This window comes from Oreochromis niloticus, linkage group LG15 (genome assembly GCF_001858045.2).
Source record: "Oreochromis niloticus isolate F11D_XX linkage group LG15, O_niloticus_UMD_NMBU, whole genome shotgun sequence".
Classification (NCBI taxonomy): Eukaryota; Metazoa; Chordata; class Actinopteri; order Cichliformes; family Cichlidae; genus Oreochromis; species Oreochromis niloticus.
Window position 1 is genome coordinate 791,820 of NC_031980.2, and position 15,384 is coordinate 807,203.

The 15,384-nt window shown below is 41.8% G+C and overlaps 1 protein-coding gene across 4 annotated transcripts in view; it reads right to left on the bottom strand.

Annotated features, from left to right (window-relative positions):
- The window catches only part of kif26bb (kinesin family member 26Bb), a 33,916-nt gene that overhangs the window by 12,068 nt on the left and 6,464 nt on the right, over positions 1–15,384 (bottom strand). For all 4 annotated transcript variants that reach the window (XM_019353543.2, XM_005449863.4, XM_025899001.1 and 1 more), the window contains exons 6-7: positions 2,396–2,605; positions 1,936–2,029 (exon numbers count right to left, since the gene is read on the bottom strand). In XM_019353543.2, the coding sequence (XP_019209088.1) occupies positions 1,936–2,029; positions 2,396–2,605 (304 nt within the window). The remainder of the gene's footprint in view (positions 1–1,935; positions 2,030–2,395; positions 2,606–15,384) is intronic.

Consider the following 15,384-nt stretch of genomic DNA (forward strand, 5'->3'; position numbering starts at 1 on the left):
CTGACCGTTGGTATCAGGTGTTTATACTGATCTGTTATGTTTGTTTGGGTTTTGCCTAAAATGTTGCTGTGCGTTACAGCCAAGCACCAACATTTTGCTGTTGTCTATTCAAAGGACATTGATCCTGAATTTTTGCAGTTTGCAAAGCTAAGCCACGCTGCCATCCAAACAAGCTATATGTTTTCAGTCTTTCTAGCAGTATCTTAATGGACTTTAACATTTAACATGCTAACTGAGGCTAACTGAAACGTAGCTCTTGTATTTTTGCAGTTTCTCTGAGCATAGCAGCGTCTAAGCATGGGTTGAATTTGCTAGGATGCACACATTTGGGTGACCTTCTGTTAACCACACCTGAATGCTCCAAACCAGCAAACTGTCAAAGGTGCTCACACCTGCAGATCATCAGTTAATCAGCTCCAACCGACTAACAGCACCTTCTTGCTAATTAGGGTTCCCTCTGATTCTTTGGTGTGCACTTATTAAGAGTGTAGTTAGTTGGACTGTGGACCGAGTCCTTTTCAAACTCTACTACATATGAATTAGATGAAGGTATGCATCTACACATTATACACTACATTCACAAATACACAGTTTGAGTGGCACAAACAGTTTTTATATTATTTATGTCTAAAAAGTATATTAACCATATCAATGTAACGTGTTGCTGACAGAAACAGTTTTTCTGAAAATGGTGACAGGGTTTTTTAATAAATAAAATCACAGCTTCTGCAGGTCTGTACTGCCAAACACAATGGGGCCATAGTCACAGATCAGGCCATGGGCTCAAAATAGTACACACCAAATAAAGTTGAATCTGTGGAGCATCGAACTGTAACATCCACGTGTTAACATTGAAATAAAGGCAGGGAGAAGACGTGGTTCAGAACAGCACATCACAGAGCACAAGTTTGCTTGCAATGCATTGCAGGCAGAAATGACTGAATAATAAAAGATTTCATATCAGTGATAAAAAATATCAGCAAGATTTTTCCCAAATATAGATAATCACAGATCTATAGCAAAGTCTTGAAATAGGGCTAATTGCAGGAAAGCATTGGCACGAACAAAACACATCATATATAATCTCACAAGAATGCACAAATAAATGTTTTTATGGACCGACGCCATATCGTATCTTTTTCTGGTGCACTTTTGCCCCACATTACTCCTGAGTTATGGGCTTGTTTCACCCTCTCTCGTCTTATCCAAACTCTAATTGAATGAGGATAAGAGAATTGGTTTACTCCAATTAAAGGCAGAGCGGTCTGCCGTTATTCAGAGAGAATAGTATTCTGTGGAGGAGATTGATATCCCCCTGGCTGTGGGCCACATGTAGTCTGTACTGGCCAACTAATTCAATCAGATTTACGGAGAGTGGCGTCATGTGAAAAAGCAAGTCCAAGGAGACCCTGTCCTTACCCTGTGTGTGTGTGTGTGTGTGTGTGTGTGCGTGTGCGTGCGCTACAAATCTATTAAACCCCTTTAGCGCTAAGTGCAGGGCTCCATCTCTCTAATAGCAACATATCACAGTCCACTTTGTTTGCAGGCCCTTCTAAGCTCAGCGCTTCAGCAAAATGAAGTGAAATATTTGCCTAAAACGTCAAACAATGGGAAGCTTTTACAAACACATGTATGCTGTATAATTGATGAACAGGCTTTTATTTATAAAGTAACAGGTGAAGGATGAATAACTTAAAGGGAAGAAGTTTTTTTTTCTTTTTTTTTAAGAGCAAAAAGAGAAAACTGACCGGGAGAGGAGACAAAAGATAGGAGGCTGGAGATCTGTATCGAGAGGACAGAGGGAGTTTAAAGTGATAAAGAAAGGCTGAAAGATTGCAGTGGGATAGAGGAGGAGGTGGGCCGGGGATGATAAAAGCATCCCATTCCCATCTTGAGATTTTAACCCATGGCCTCTCACAAGGACCGATTACTCACCCACATCAGCACAACCCAAGCCCAGAACACAGGCATCGCTGCCGCTGAGCACACAGCGGATGACATCAGCCAAGACGCCTGCACACACCTCGGCCTGCTCGAGAGAACAAAGGACAGCGAGCAGCTTGTGATTCATCTCCACTCTGAAGAAGCGCACTCGGTACAGAGGAAGAACCAAAGCAGAACAGCGATGCAGACTGATTGCCTTGGACTTAGATACTGTAAGCAGAGCTTGGAGAAAGCTGAATGTAATTGATGGACTGTGTAACTGTGGTGGCTATCCAGGGCCTATCAGTTTACAGGTCATCAGACAGAGAGAGGGAACTAACAGTGTAGGATAAAGTAGAAGGAAATATGCGCTGTATACACGTAATGCTACACAATCCACTCACTGTCTGCCAACCTGATCACCATAGAAACAACTGAAGTCATATTTAAATGCTTTTCAACAGAGCCACACCTGGCTTGACTCCTGAGGATATGCACTGTCAAAGGTGAAGGTCTTCAGATGACTTTTGCCATCCCTGCCCAGTGTCATGGTACCACGCTGTTGGCTTTTGGTGACCGGCTCCACTATGGTTACTCTCTTCTTGGATGGGTCGATCCGGAGAACAGGTGGTTGGCCTTGGCTCTCTGACAGCGATGGGTTCACCCTCAGCACGACTTTAACCTGTTCACCAAAGGAAATAGAAACAGAGTCGTGATGAAATTTAGACAGTGCAGAACAAAATATCTGTTGGTCATTCGGTCCAATTGAAAAATACTGTATGAAAAAAATAACAGTACGAACAACTGCCATGAGATTGCAAAGAGCATGAGTTTAATCTCAAATTATTATTTACCCAAAAATGCCGTTTCCATCAGTTTAGCTGCACTCTGTGTTTGCTGTATGAACTGTATGCCCTGCTACGTTTGTGGGAAATCATCAAATATCAGTGGAAGGTTGAACATACCCACTGAAGCGTCAGCGCCAACACATTCTCACTCCCACCTTATCAGATATTGGTGCTTTGTCAGAAAGCCTTCCCATTCAATTATAAGCAGTTACACAGATACCAGGTTTCAAACATCTTCAAATCACAGAGCAGAATTTAGAGTCATTTAAATGCTTGGATTAAACTTTCATTTCTTTTTTTTCCAACAATATCTTTATTGCGTTTCAAAAATACATACAGAAATTAGAGTGCTTCCACAGCAAAGGGAACATCCAGGGCAGCTAAATTATCGTACAACAGTCACTCGCCCTCCCTGGCAAATCAAACACTTATAAGATGTTAGAGAGCAACAGTGAAGTGGAAGTACAAACTATATGACCCGTAAATAATAACTTAGTCAAACAAAGGAGAAAAAAAAAAAAAAAAGAACACAACCCCCCCAAAAAAAACCCAATAATAACAATAATAATAATAATAAGCTTCTCTATTTCCAAGGGTTGCTCAACACCAACTCGGTTACACTATTGTGCATGGTTCAAAGTTACAAACTCAAATGTATAAATCACACAGCATTAAAGATCAAGTATAAAAAACATTAATTTAGGAAACTGCAGAGGACCACCAACATTTACACCCCATCTGCCCCATCCACCATACTGCCAGGATCCATATTTCCCATATATTGCATAAAGGAACCCCAGATGTTTTGAAAAAGTGGTAGTTTCCCCTTGATAATGTAAGTGATTTTTTCCATAGGTAAAGTTGTGGACAATTCCTTAATCCAGTCAATGTATTTTGGTTTACTGGTCTTCCTCCATGAGAGTGCTATGACTCTTTTTGCCAGCAGTAAACATAGGTCCAGGGCGGTAATTACCTTTCGAGACATAAGATGTCCATCAGGATATAACCCTAAAATAAAAAGTTCAGGGTCAAGAGCTAGTTGTGTACCCAATATAATATCCAGAGCTTGTTTAATCTCTTTCCAAAACCGTTGTACTTTATTGCATTCCCAGACACAATGGAAAAACGTCCCTTTCTCCTCACCGCACCTGAAACACAAGTCTGGGGTATCACCATTATACTTATTAAGCTTTTCTGGAGTCACATACGTCCTCATTAGCCAATTATATTGCAATACTTTGAGACGAGTACTGGTAGTTTGTGTTTGTGCTTCAGCACATGCCTCCTCCCAGTCTTCGGAGGATAAGTCCTCCCGTAAATCTTCCCTCCAAGCATTAAGTTTTCCTAAAGAAGATTCAGGGGATCTCTCTACTAACATATTATATAATTTGGAGATTATTCCTTTTCCAAAGCAATCTCTTTTCATTTCTGTTTCCAGAGTGGAAAACGGAGGGATTGACAAACACTGATTTTGAGATGATCTAATAAAGTTTCTCACTTGTAGATATTTAAACCGATGTTTGCATGGGATATCATACTTGGAAATCAACTCCTCAAATGACATCAAAATCTCACCCTCTGATCCCGCGAGATCCCCTATTGTCTTTAAGCCTTTGTCAGCCCACTTCCTAAAACCAGGGTCTGCTCTGCCTGGAGGGAAAAATTGATTACCCCATATTGGACTAAAACGTGCGAAGGAGGTGGGTTCACCCAGGTATTTTTTAACCTGATACCAGATCATAATCATATTTCTGACTATAGGATTTTTTGTCTGTTTTTTCAACATTTTGACTTTCGCTGAGTATAGGTACTGGGGAAGGGGAAGAGGTACTGAACTGTTTTCCATATTTGTCCAAGGCGGGGGGGATTTATCTGTAAAATAATACATCATAGTCCTCAGTTGGGCTGCCCAATAGTACCAAAGTGGATTGGGACATTTGAGGCCTCCTCTGTCATACGGTAAGTACAAGAGTGATAAACGGAGCCTTGGTCGTCTATCATTCCACAAAAAACGTACAAAAATTGTCTTCAGGTGTGAAAATAAGTTAGCAGGGGGTGACAATGGGATGTTCTGGAACAGGTACAAAAGTTTGGGCATTATGTTTAATTTGAGAACATTAATTCTCGCTATAAGTGACAAGGGCAAGGGCTTCCATCTATCTAGGGATGAGGTGATTGAGTCTACCATAGGGGTGTAGTTAACTCCAACAATATCTCTCAAACATGGCACTATCTTAATCCCCAGATAAGTAAAACAGTCTACCATCTTGAATTGGAAAGGATTTCCAGCACCCTCCCTCTCTCCTGAGTTAAGTATCATTAGTGAAGATTTTTCTTTGTTCACTTTATATCCTGATATCCGTCCGAATATGTGTAGTAGATCCAGCAAGGCTGGGATAGACTCCTTCAGCATTTTCAAGAAAAGAATAACATCATCTGCAAACAAAGCAATTCTGTGTTCCTGTTGGTTTACCGATAGACCAGTTATGCTCTTATGGGACCGCACCGCAATGGCAAACGGTTCAATTGCTAAAATAAACAATAAAGGGGACAAAGGGCACCCTTGCCTACAGCCCCGTTTAATTTCAAACGGCTTAGATATAATTCCATTTGTCAGTATTTCAGCATATGGCTCATTATATAAAAGTCTAATCCACCGACAGAAATTATCCCCACAGCCAAATCTTTTTAATATTTCAAATAGATAGGGCCACTCAACTCTATCAAAGGCCTTTTCGGCATCTAATGATAGTAGAGCAGTGTCCGGTTTTCCCTCCTGACTATGAAGAATATCCAACACTCTCCTCACATTATGAAATCCCTGTCTGCCCGCAATAAACCCATTCTGATCACAGGCAATTAGATCAGGTAAAGATCTCTCCAGTCTTCGAGCCAAAATTTTGCAAAGTATCTTGAGATCCACATTAAGAAGACTTATTGGTCTTAGGTTACCACATTTATTGCACGGTTTACCAGGTTTGGGCAATAAAGTTATCAGGGCCCCTCTTAATGAAACCGGAAGAATTCCCTTTTCAAATGAATCCGAAAACATGTCAAAAAGAGGGGACAGCAGTTTAGTTTTAAATGCCCTATAAATTTCCGTCGGCAGCCCATCTGGGCCTGGGGCTTTACCTGTTTTCAAATGGTCTATTGCTACAGATATCTCCTCCTTTGTTATAGGTGCATCAAGATCTGCGCTCATTAGTCCTGAAATGCTGGGCAACTGAAGGGTATCCAAGAAGAGATCTTGCTCTTGTCCCATGTGTGTTATGTCTGAGTTATATAACTTTTCAAAAAAAACCTTAAAAGTTTCATTAATTCCTAGAGGGTCGACAATAACCTGTCCGTCACTGTTTTCAACTGAGGCAATGTTTTTCTCATTCTGTAATTGACGGAGGCGCCAGGCTAATAATTTCCCAGGCTTTTCCCCTTGGTCATAGAATGTCTGTTTAAGACGTAAAAGATGTGAGGCTGCCTTAGAAGCAGAAAGTTCATTATACTGCGTTCTTAGTAACAGAAGCTTTTGATGGACTCTTGGACAAAAACTTTGAAAATATTCTCCCTCAAGCACCTCAATCTCTGCCTCCAACTTTTTTGTTTCCTGATAAGTTTGCTTTGCTCTATAACTTGTGAAGCTAATAATCTGACCCCTTATGTAGGCCTTAAAAGCTTCCCATCTTGAGCAGGGTGATGTTTCATCCCTATTAGTATCAAAAAATATGTTTATTTGGTTATCTATGAAAGATATAAATTCTGGGTCCAGGAGCCACTTTTGTTTAAATCTCCACCTAGGGGGATCTCTCTTCAGTCTCAGATCCTCATATATTAACGAGTTTGGCGAGTGGTCAGATATTAAAATATTATCATAGTGACAGTCCTTTATTTTATAGCTCAAATTGGTAGAAACTAAGAAGTAATCAATACGCGAGTATGATTTATGTGTATGTGAATAGCAGGAGTATTTTAAGACCTTAGGGTTCATATCCCTCCAAATATCCCTCAGATCAAGTTCTTTCATAAAATGTTGAATAGTTTGCCTACTTTTAGGATGAGAGAGATCAGTACCCGAGCTCCTATCCAACTCTGGGTTCAACGTACAATTAAAATCCCCTGCCATAATGAGGCTACCAGACAGACATGATACTGTAAGAAAAAGGTTATGAAAAAACTTTGGGTCGTCAATGTTCGGAGCATAGATATTTATCAGGATTATTTTTTCCGTAATAAGAGTGCCCTGTAAAATAACATATCTCCCAGCCTTGTCTTTAATAACCTTTGTCACCTGAAATGGTACAGATTTGTGGATCAAGATCATAACACCTCTTGCCTGAGAAGTGAAGGGCGCAGAATATATACTGCCTTGCCACCTCCTCCTAATCTTCGCCTCTTGACTAGACAACAGGTGCGTTTCCTGCAGCAGCATGATATCAGAGTGCATAGAGTTCAGTCTAGACATTACCTGTTTTACCTTATCCAGTTTTTGTAGCCCTCTGCAGTTCCAAGAAGAAATTTTAATTCTTATCCCACCAGACATAACATATAACACTGAATGAGCTTCCCAACACATTTGAGATATTAAAGGACAGAGAAACAAATAATACCTGAATGTCAAAAACCACATCCATAGCAATGAATACTGAATATGCCCCTTCAACTTGAACTTGGGCACCCATTTCCCTCCCCCTATACATATTGGCACCTGTCTAACAGCTAAAGGTTGTTCCACCCAAAAGCGAGGATCAACCGACTGTGCCTGAACACTTTCCCCTTACCCCACTCCGCTATGCGACCAAAAAACTCGTTATTGAATACAATAAGGAAATCAGGGTACTAACAGTGGCTGTAAGCCTCCGGACCAGTAAACAAATAAGTATAACAAACTGGTCTTTCTCTCTCTCCCTCTCACTTCTTTCTAAACTTAAAGCTCAGTAATCATCCCTCCACGCCAGCACACTGTAATATGACCATGATTACATCATCTCACCCCAGTTCACTTTCCGACCTCAGAGCCTTCACAAAGTTCTCCGCTTCACCTGGCAGGTTAAAGATGCGGGACTGTCCATTATGTGTCACTATCAGTCGCGCAGGAGGGATCATGCCGTACCGGATACCCATGGAGCGAAGCTGTTGTCTCACGGCGTCAAACTCTTTCTGTCTTTTGTGCACTCCAGTCGCTAAGTCCTCATAGAATCTCACCGGGCGGTTCTTGAAAAGAATCTGTCCCTTTGTCCTGGCAGCTCTTATCACGGTCATTTTATCCTTGTAGTTTAGAAACTTCATGATCATAGTCCTTGGTGCAGCGGTATTTGACATATTCTTCTGGCCGACCCGATGCGCTCTCTCCAGCGTCAGAGCGGTCCGTAGCGGCGCCAAGTTCAGAGCCTCTGGTAGCCAGTTTTCCAAGAAAGCGCACGCATCTTCTCCTTCTGCGTCCTCGGGCAGGTTAACAAGTCTCAAGTTAGATCGTCGCGATCTGGTCTCCAGATCCAGCACTTTGTCCTCGAGGTTTTTGTTGTTATTTTCAAGAGTCCGTACCTTTGCTTCCAAGGTGGTAATGCTATCTTCTGCTGCAGATATCCGGGCCTCCGCCTCGCTGACCCGCTTGACACACTCAGTAACATCTTTCCTCACGGTCTCTATTGCTGACAAAATATCGTCAAGCTTGGAGGAAAAGTCGGATTTCAAGCTTGCAATAGCCGCTAGTATTACGTCTAAGCCTTCGGCCGTCTCTTCCTTCTCAGTCGGCTCATCATTTCCTTCTTCCATCGCCTGGCTAGCGTTGAAACCAGTCCCGCTATCTTCACGGCTAACGCTAGCTTCACAGCTAGCCTCAGAGGTCAACTTAGAAGTGAATTTAGATAATTTCGATTGAGTCGGTCTACTAATGTTTTTCCCGGGTTTCCTTTGCGAGAGAGGCATCACAGCTGTCCTAGGTGTCGTTCAATGTCTAACAAACGAGTATTATTCAGGATTTTTACAGAAAGATAGCGGAGCAGAAGTGGGCACGTCCTTTCAGCCAGCCGCCATTACCGGCTAAACTTTCATTTCTAACCTGTGTTTGGGGGAAAAACATCGGCCATTCCTGTAATGCTGCTTTGAAGTTTACATTATTGAGGGAATCTATAATACCTGAGTAAGACTTTCAATTCAATTCAATTCAATTTTATTTATATAGCGCCAAATCACAACAAAAGTCGCCTCAAGGCGCTTTATATTGTACAGTAGATAGCACAATAATAAATACAGAGAAAAACCCAACAATCATATGACCCCCTATGAGCAAGCACTTTGGCGACAGTGGGAAGGAAAAACTCCCTTTTAACAGGAAGAAACCTCCGGCAGAACCAGGCTCAGGGAGGGGCGGCCATCTGCTGCGACCGGTTGGGGTGAAAGAAGGAAAACAGGATGAAAGACATGCTGTGGAAGAGAGACAGAGATTAATAACAGATATGATTCGATGCAGAGAGGTCTATTAGCACATAGTGAGTGAGAAAGGTGACTGGAAGGGAAAAACTCAATGCATCATGGGAATCCCCGGCAGCCTACGTCTATTGCAGCATAACTAAGGGAGGATTCAGGGTCACCTGGTCCAGCCCTAACTATATGCTTTAGCAAAAAGGAAAGTTTTAAGCCTAATCTTGAAAGTAGAGATAGTGTCTGTCTCCCGAATCCAAACTGGAAGCTGGTTCCACAGAAGAGGGGCCTGAAAACTGAAGGCTCTGCCTCCCATTCTACTTTTAAATACTCTAGGAACAACAAGTAGGCCTGCAGTGTGAGAGCGAAGTGCTCTAATAGGGTGATATGGTACTACAAGGTCATTAAGATAAGATGGGGCCTGATTATTTAAGACCTTGTATGTGAGGAGCAGGATTTTGAATTCAATTCTGGATTTAACAGGAAGCCAATGAAGGGACGCCAAAACAGGAGAAATATGCTCTCTCTTTCTAGTCCCTGTCAGTACTCTTGCTGCAGCATTTTGGATCAGCTGAAGGCTTCTCAGCGAGTTTTTAGGACTTCCTGATAATAGTGAATTACAGTAGTCCAGCCTGGAAGTAATAAATGCATGAACTAGTTTTTCATCATCACTCTGAGACAGGATATTTCTAATTTTAGAGATGTTGCGCAAATGGAAGAAAGCAGTCTTACATATTTGTTTAATATGTGCATTGAAGGACATGTCCTGGTCAAAAATGACTCCAAGGTTTCTCACAGTGTTACTGGAGGCCAAGGTAATGCCATCCAGAGTAAGAATCTGCTTAGATACCATATTTCTAAGATTTTCAGGGCCGAGTACAATAACCTCAGTTTTATCTGAATTAGGAAGCAGAAAGTTAGCGGCCATCCAGGTCTTTATGTCTTTAAGACATTCCTGCAGTTTAACTAATTGGTGTGTGTTACCTGGCTTCATGGATAGATAGAGCTGCGTGTCATCTGCATAGCAGTGAAAATTTATGCTATGTCTTCTAATGATGTTGCCTAGGGGAAGCATGTATAATGTAAATAGAATTGGTCCTAGCACTGAACCCTGTGGAACACCATAATGACTTCTAACCAGCCATCAGTACTGCATGTGAGAGCTTGTTGTAGCATTGTGAATACGGTAGCATGCTCTTGTTAATATTTGGTAAAGCAACACTACGGATAAGCAAGGCTTCATAGATCCCCTAGTTGTTGTAGCGTAGTCTTGTTTAAACCTGATGGACTGAGCTTAACGTCCAGGCAGCTCTTGGCCACAATTACAGCTAATTCGATTACATTTAGCCGTAAGTGCGCAGATGGGTCAATCTAAATGCCACATCAACTTGTATTTTAGCTGATACAGTCTGCCCCATGCCTAGCGCAACCATTCCTGGTCACCTGCAGCCCGTTTAATATTTCCAGTGAACCTAACCTTGACAAGCATTTCTTTGGACTGTGGGTTTAAAAAACAACACAAAAAAACAGGTCTTTCTTGCTGCAGTGCTAACCACCATATCATCGTGGTATGACACTATAGGCAAACTATAAAATGTCTGTATTGTATAATATTTAATGCTTGAACCTCATTGCAATGGCATTATAATGTACTTGTTGCTACTGTCCAGTCAAAGCTAAAAAGCTGAACGCTAACATGATGCTAGTATGTAAATATACAGCGCTAAATGCTAGCAGGTACCAAGAAAATGAGATCTTAATCTAAATCCCAATGAGGCAAGACTGAGTAGTACTATGTATATCATACATAGAGCCTTTAGGAAAGAGACAGTTTTATTTGAAAACTCTACAGTTTAGTAAATGCATTGGCCATTTGTGAGTAGCTAATATCCGCCGAAGGGATGTTCGACTAATGCCACTCTCCAGTGACATGCGGCGAGTGCTATGCTGTGGGCTCTTGCTGAATGAAGCTAGGACAGCCACTGATGTTTCTTCGTTAGTGACAGTTTTCTTGCGTCCACATTTTGGCAAATCCAACACTGAACCAGTTTCACGAAACTTAGCAAGCAGTTTGCTAACTGTAGCATGGGAGATGGGTGGTCTCGTAGGGTGTCTTGCATTGAAATCTGCTGCAATGACCCGGTTACTGCGTTCACCAGATATCAACACAATTTCAATCCACTCCTCTTTGACATGTCAATGGCTGTGAACAAAGAGAAACTTGTAAATAACTCATGAAAGAATAAAGTTACGTTGAAACCAAGCACACCATTGTTTTTCTTGTGACATTACCAATAAGTTTGATGTGTCACATGGCCCTCTTCCTATTGAAAAAACAAAAGTTGTATCCAAGATGGCCGACTTCTAAATGGCCACCATGGTCAGCACCCATCTTGAGGAGTTTGCCCCCTCACATATACTAATGTGCCACAAACAGGACTTTAACATCACCAACCATTCCCATGTTATTACGGTGTATCCATATAAAAGGCCCACCCTGTACTGTCTTAGCAAATCCTCAGCTGGAAAAGAGAAACCTGGCAGAACAAAGTGATAAATGTCAAAGAGTATTAGGGCATCTTTGAGATGCTGAAGCAATGAAGGTGAACTTTGTTGAGCTAAACAGACAAACTGTCTTTGGACAACCATCGCCTGTTTTGTAAGGACACCAAATATAAATGAACTGACAACCAAGAATAAAATGGTGGTTTGAAACAAAAGCATATTACCTTTAGGCTGCAGCACACCACATGATTCAGTCAGTGCAGCAACTACACAACATCACACATCATACATCAGCTGCATGACGATGCATTCCTCCTGATGTATCTCTGCATGTCGTGACATTAATTTCTTAATGCACATCTCTGGAGGAAGTCTGAGATTTAGCAGCTTTAAGCTCTTAAATCGAGTTATATCCTGATTCTGACAGGCTCCTAACAAGGCTCACAGTTCTTGGTCTGCAAGAAAACGAGGCAGCATATACTAGACAGCGCGCCCTATTAGGGCTTATAAGCCAATTATAAAATTGGTTTTTCTGAATTCAGGTCTGCAAGACTGCAAGTAGATGTATGTTCTGACACCCACTCAAATGTGGTTTTCCTGAAAATGCACAGGACTGCATTACACCATTATGAGATCATCCTTCATTGACTGAATTTGAAAAGCCATTTTCCATCTGCCACATGATAAGTTCCCTCTGTCCCATGAAGGATTTTTTCCCCCTCTTCATGATTTTAATACCTTACGCAAGAAGTGATTTCTTAACCATATTGAACATGTGTCAAACTCTTTTTGTGAGGGTTAAATTATTCAGGAGAACCATTTGCAAGCAGAGAAAATCCTCCTCGGCTCTCACACGCATGCATATTCTTGCACGTTTAGACGTACAAAGCTGAGTGCTCAAGCAGGTGTGGCCGGCGGTGGGGTCTATTTGAGCCCTTATCTGTAACTCTAGACTACACCCAGGAGTCCATCTATGAGACAAGGGGAGGGCCCCCAGCCATATTGATCTCCCTGAGTTTCTCTCCCAGAGGAGGTGAGGAGAGGGGAGGAGGGGAACAAGATGGAGACATTAGCACCACATTATAGTGTATCACAACGGACGGGTGATATAGGATCTCATCCAAATTGACTGAGATCTCCTTACCCCACAACACGGATGGTCAGAACACTTCCAGGATGGTGCCTGTGGGCTCTTTGATGATTCGTCACCAGTCCAGGCTTATTCTATATATTTATACCTCACAATACAGGACACGTCGTTGCCCAATGACGTATTTCACTATGAAACCTATATATATTTTCCTTTTTAAATAATGTATTCAGGATGTCTGTGTGTATTATAAAGCAGTCAGTAGATGATGCACGTTATATCCGGTGGTGGCCGTGAGTTGATTTATAGTACTGCATTAAATCTATCATGTTAGCCTGATGTGCAGAATTCTAAGTACACACTATAGCAAAGCAGAGCACAATCATTGTGATTGATCCTATAGTAATATGCCATGTAAACATGTAAACACTGTACACGGATCAGGATAGTACTGGAGTGAGCGAAAAATCTTATTGACTGTATTTGTAGCTTGCTTAAAATGATGATGACACAGACAGTATTCTGCCAGTGTACGGATCCATGTGTGATGACTAACCCTTACTGTGCACTTCACATGTTACACCTTGTCGATAGTGGGTTTGACCCTCTTTTCCCTTCAGAACTGCCTTAATTGTTCCTGGCGTAGATTCAACAAAGTGCTAGAAATACTTTGGTCCATATTAACAGGATAGCATCATCCAGGATGAAATCCTACCAGAGCAAACAGGCGCCATCTGAGCGAGCGCAGTGTCATGGACAAGAAACCAGCTTTAGATTATTTGAGTGCGCTATCCTGCTGAAGATACTGCGGTCACAAAGGCATGGATGTGGTCAGCAGCCATACGTGTGTATCCTGTGGTGTTCAGACAATGGTCACTTGGTGCAATTTGGACAGAGTTTGAAGAGAATATCCCCCACAGCATTACATCATCAGCACCACCGGACTGAACCACTGATACAAGGCAGGACAGATCCATGCTTTCATGTTGTTTATGCCAAATTCAGACCCTACCATGCGATGCTGCAGCACACACTGAGACTCATCAGACTGAACAATATTTTTCCAATCTTCTGTTATCCAACATCACTGATTTCATGTGAACTGTAGCCTCAGTTTCCTGTTCTTAGCTGACAGGAGTGGCACCCAGTGTGGTCTTCTGCTGCTTTAGCTCGTCTGCTCAAAGGTAGGTTGTTAGTTACAGTTCTTACTGTCTTGGAACAACTGTGACCACATAATTTCCTCTGGGATTAAAAATATATTCTGATGTTGTTACGGTTCTGGGTCCGTTGGACCCAGTATTTTGAGTTTATTATGTTTTGGTTTACTTTTTGCATCATGGATTATTCTTTATGTTTCTCTGGTACTGTGTTTCAGTTATCTTGGTGTTTTGGTGATGATGATTATTGTTATTAGAGTTCCATGTTTCTGTTTATTTGTATTTAGGATTTGTGTTCTCATGTTTTGTGTGAGTTCAGGTTCCATGTGTCATTCTCTGTCTGTCTCTCAGTGTCAGGTCTGCGTCTTGGTGTAGTGTTCTTGTTTCCTGTTTTATTGTGAAAGTCTGCGTCTCATGTGAGTGTGTTCAGTTTTACCTCTTGTCTCGTCTCATTAATTACTCCCAGCTGTGTATAATCTCCCTGTGTTTCTCTGTGTATTTAAGTCACGTCTTTAGTCATTGTAGTTGCTGGTCCGTCTGTGTGTCCACCCTGCTTCATTCTGTGTGTTTCCCTGCTGTCAACCATCATTCCGTCTTCTGCTCGCTGTTATTCGTGTTCAGGTTTGTGTTCTTGTTCAGGCTCAGTAGTTTAGTTTACCCAGTATAGTTCAGTTCTCCATTTGCTGTTTTGTCCATTTCTTTTGTGTTTAATAAACCACCCTCTCACCTGTACGAGTGCCTGCGTTTGGATCCTCCTTTATTTTCCACACGGCTCCCCTCACTTGCCGTGACAGTTGTTGTAGGTTCAGAGAAGCTTTTCTGCATATCTTGGTTGCAATGACTAGCTGAGGTACTGTTACCTTTCTATCAGCCACTCTGAAATGCCGCTCGTTGGATATTTTCTCTTTCTGAGACCATTTTCTGTAAACCCAGATCTGTTTGTGTGGGAAACTCCCAGCAGAGTTTCTGAAATACTCAGACGAGCCCGTCTGGCACCAACAACCATGTCCCTAATCCCCCAACGTCACCTAAGTCATCTTTGTTCACTTTGAACTTCACCAAGTTGACCTGGCCATGTTTACATGCCTGAATGCATGAGTTGGCGGCATGTGATTGGCTGACTAGACATTTGCGTTAGTGATCAACTAAACAAATGAAGTTCCCGAAGACTTTAGACTCGATCAGTTTTCGAGTCTTTCTCCCTTTGCAGTGCTGATGCAGCTGTTGTTCAACATTTATTAGGAACGAGATTATCTCTGTTTGACTTATCGTGAAGGAACAACGCAGACGCATCGAAGCATAAATGCAAACAATGACATCGACCAATATGGCGTTTTTTAGTCAGACCTGCATAAGCAAATTATAAAAGCGAGCAGCTGAAAAAAAAAACATTTGGCCTGCAGCAACGTGTCATCAAGGAAAAATAAATAAATAAAAAGGCAGGCGT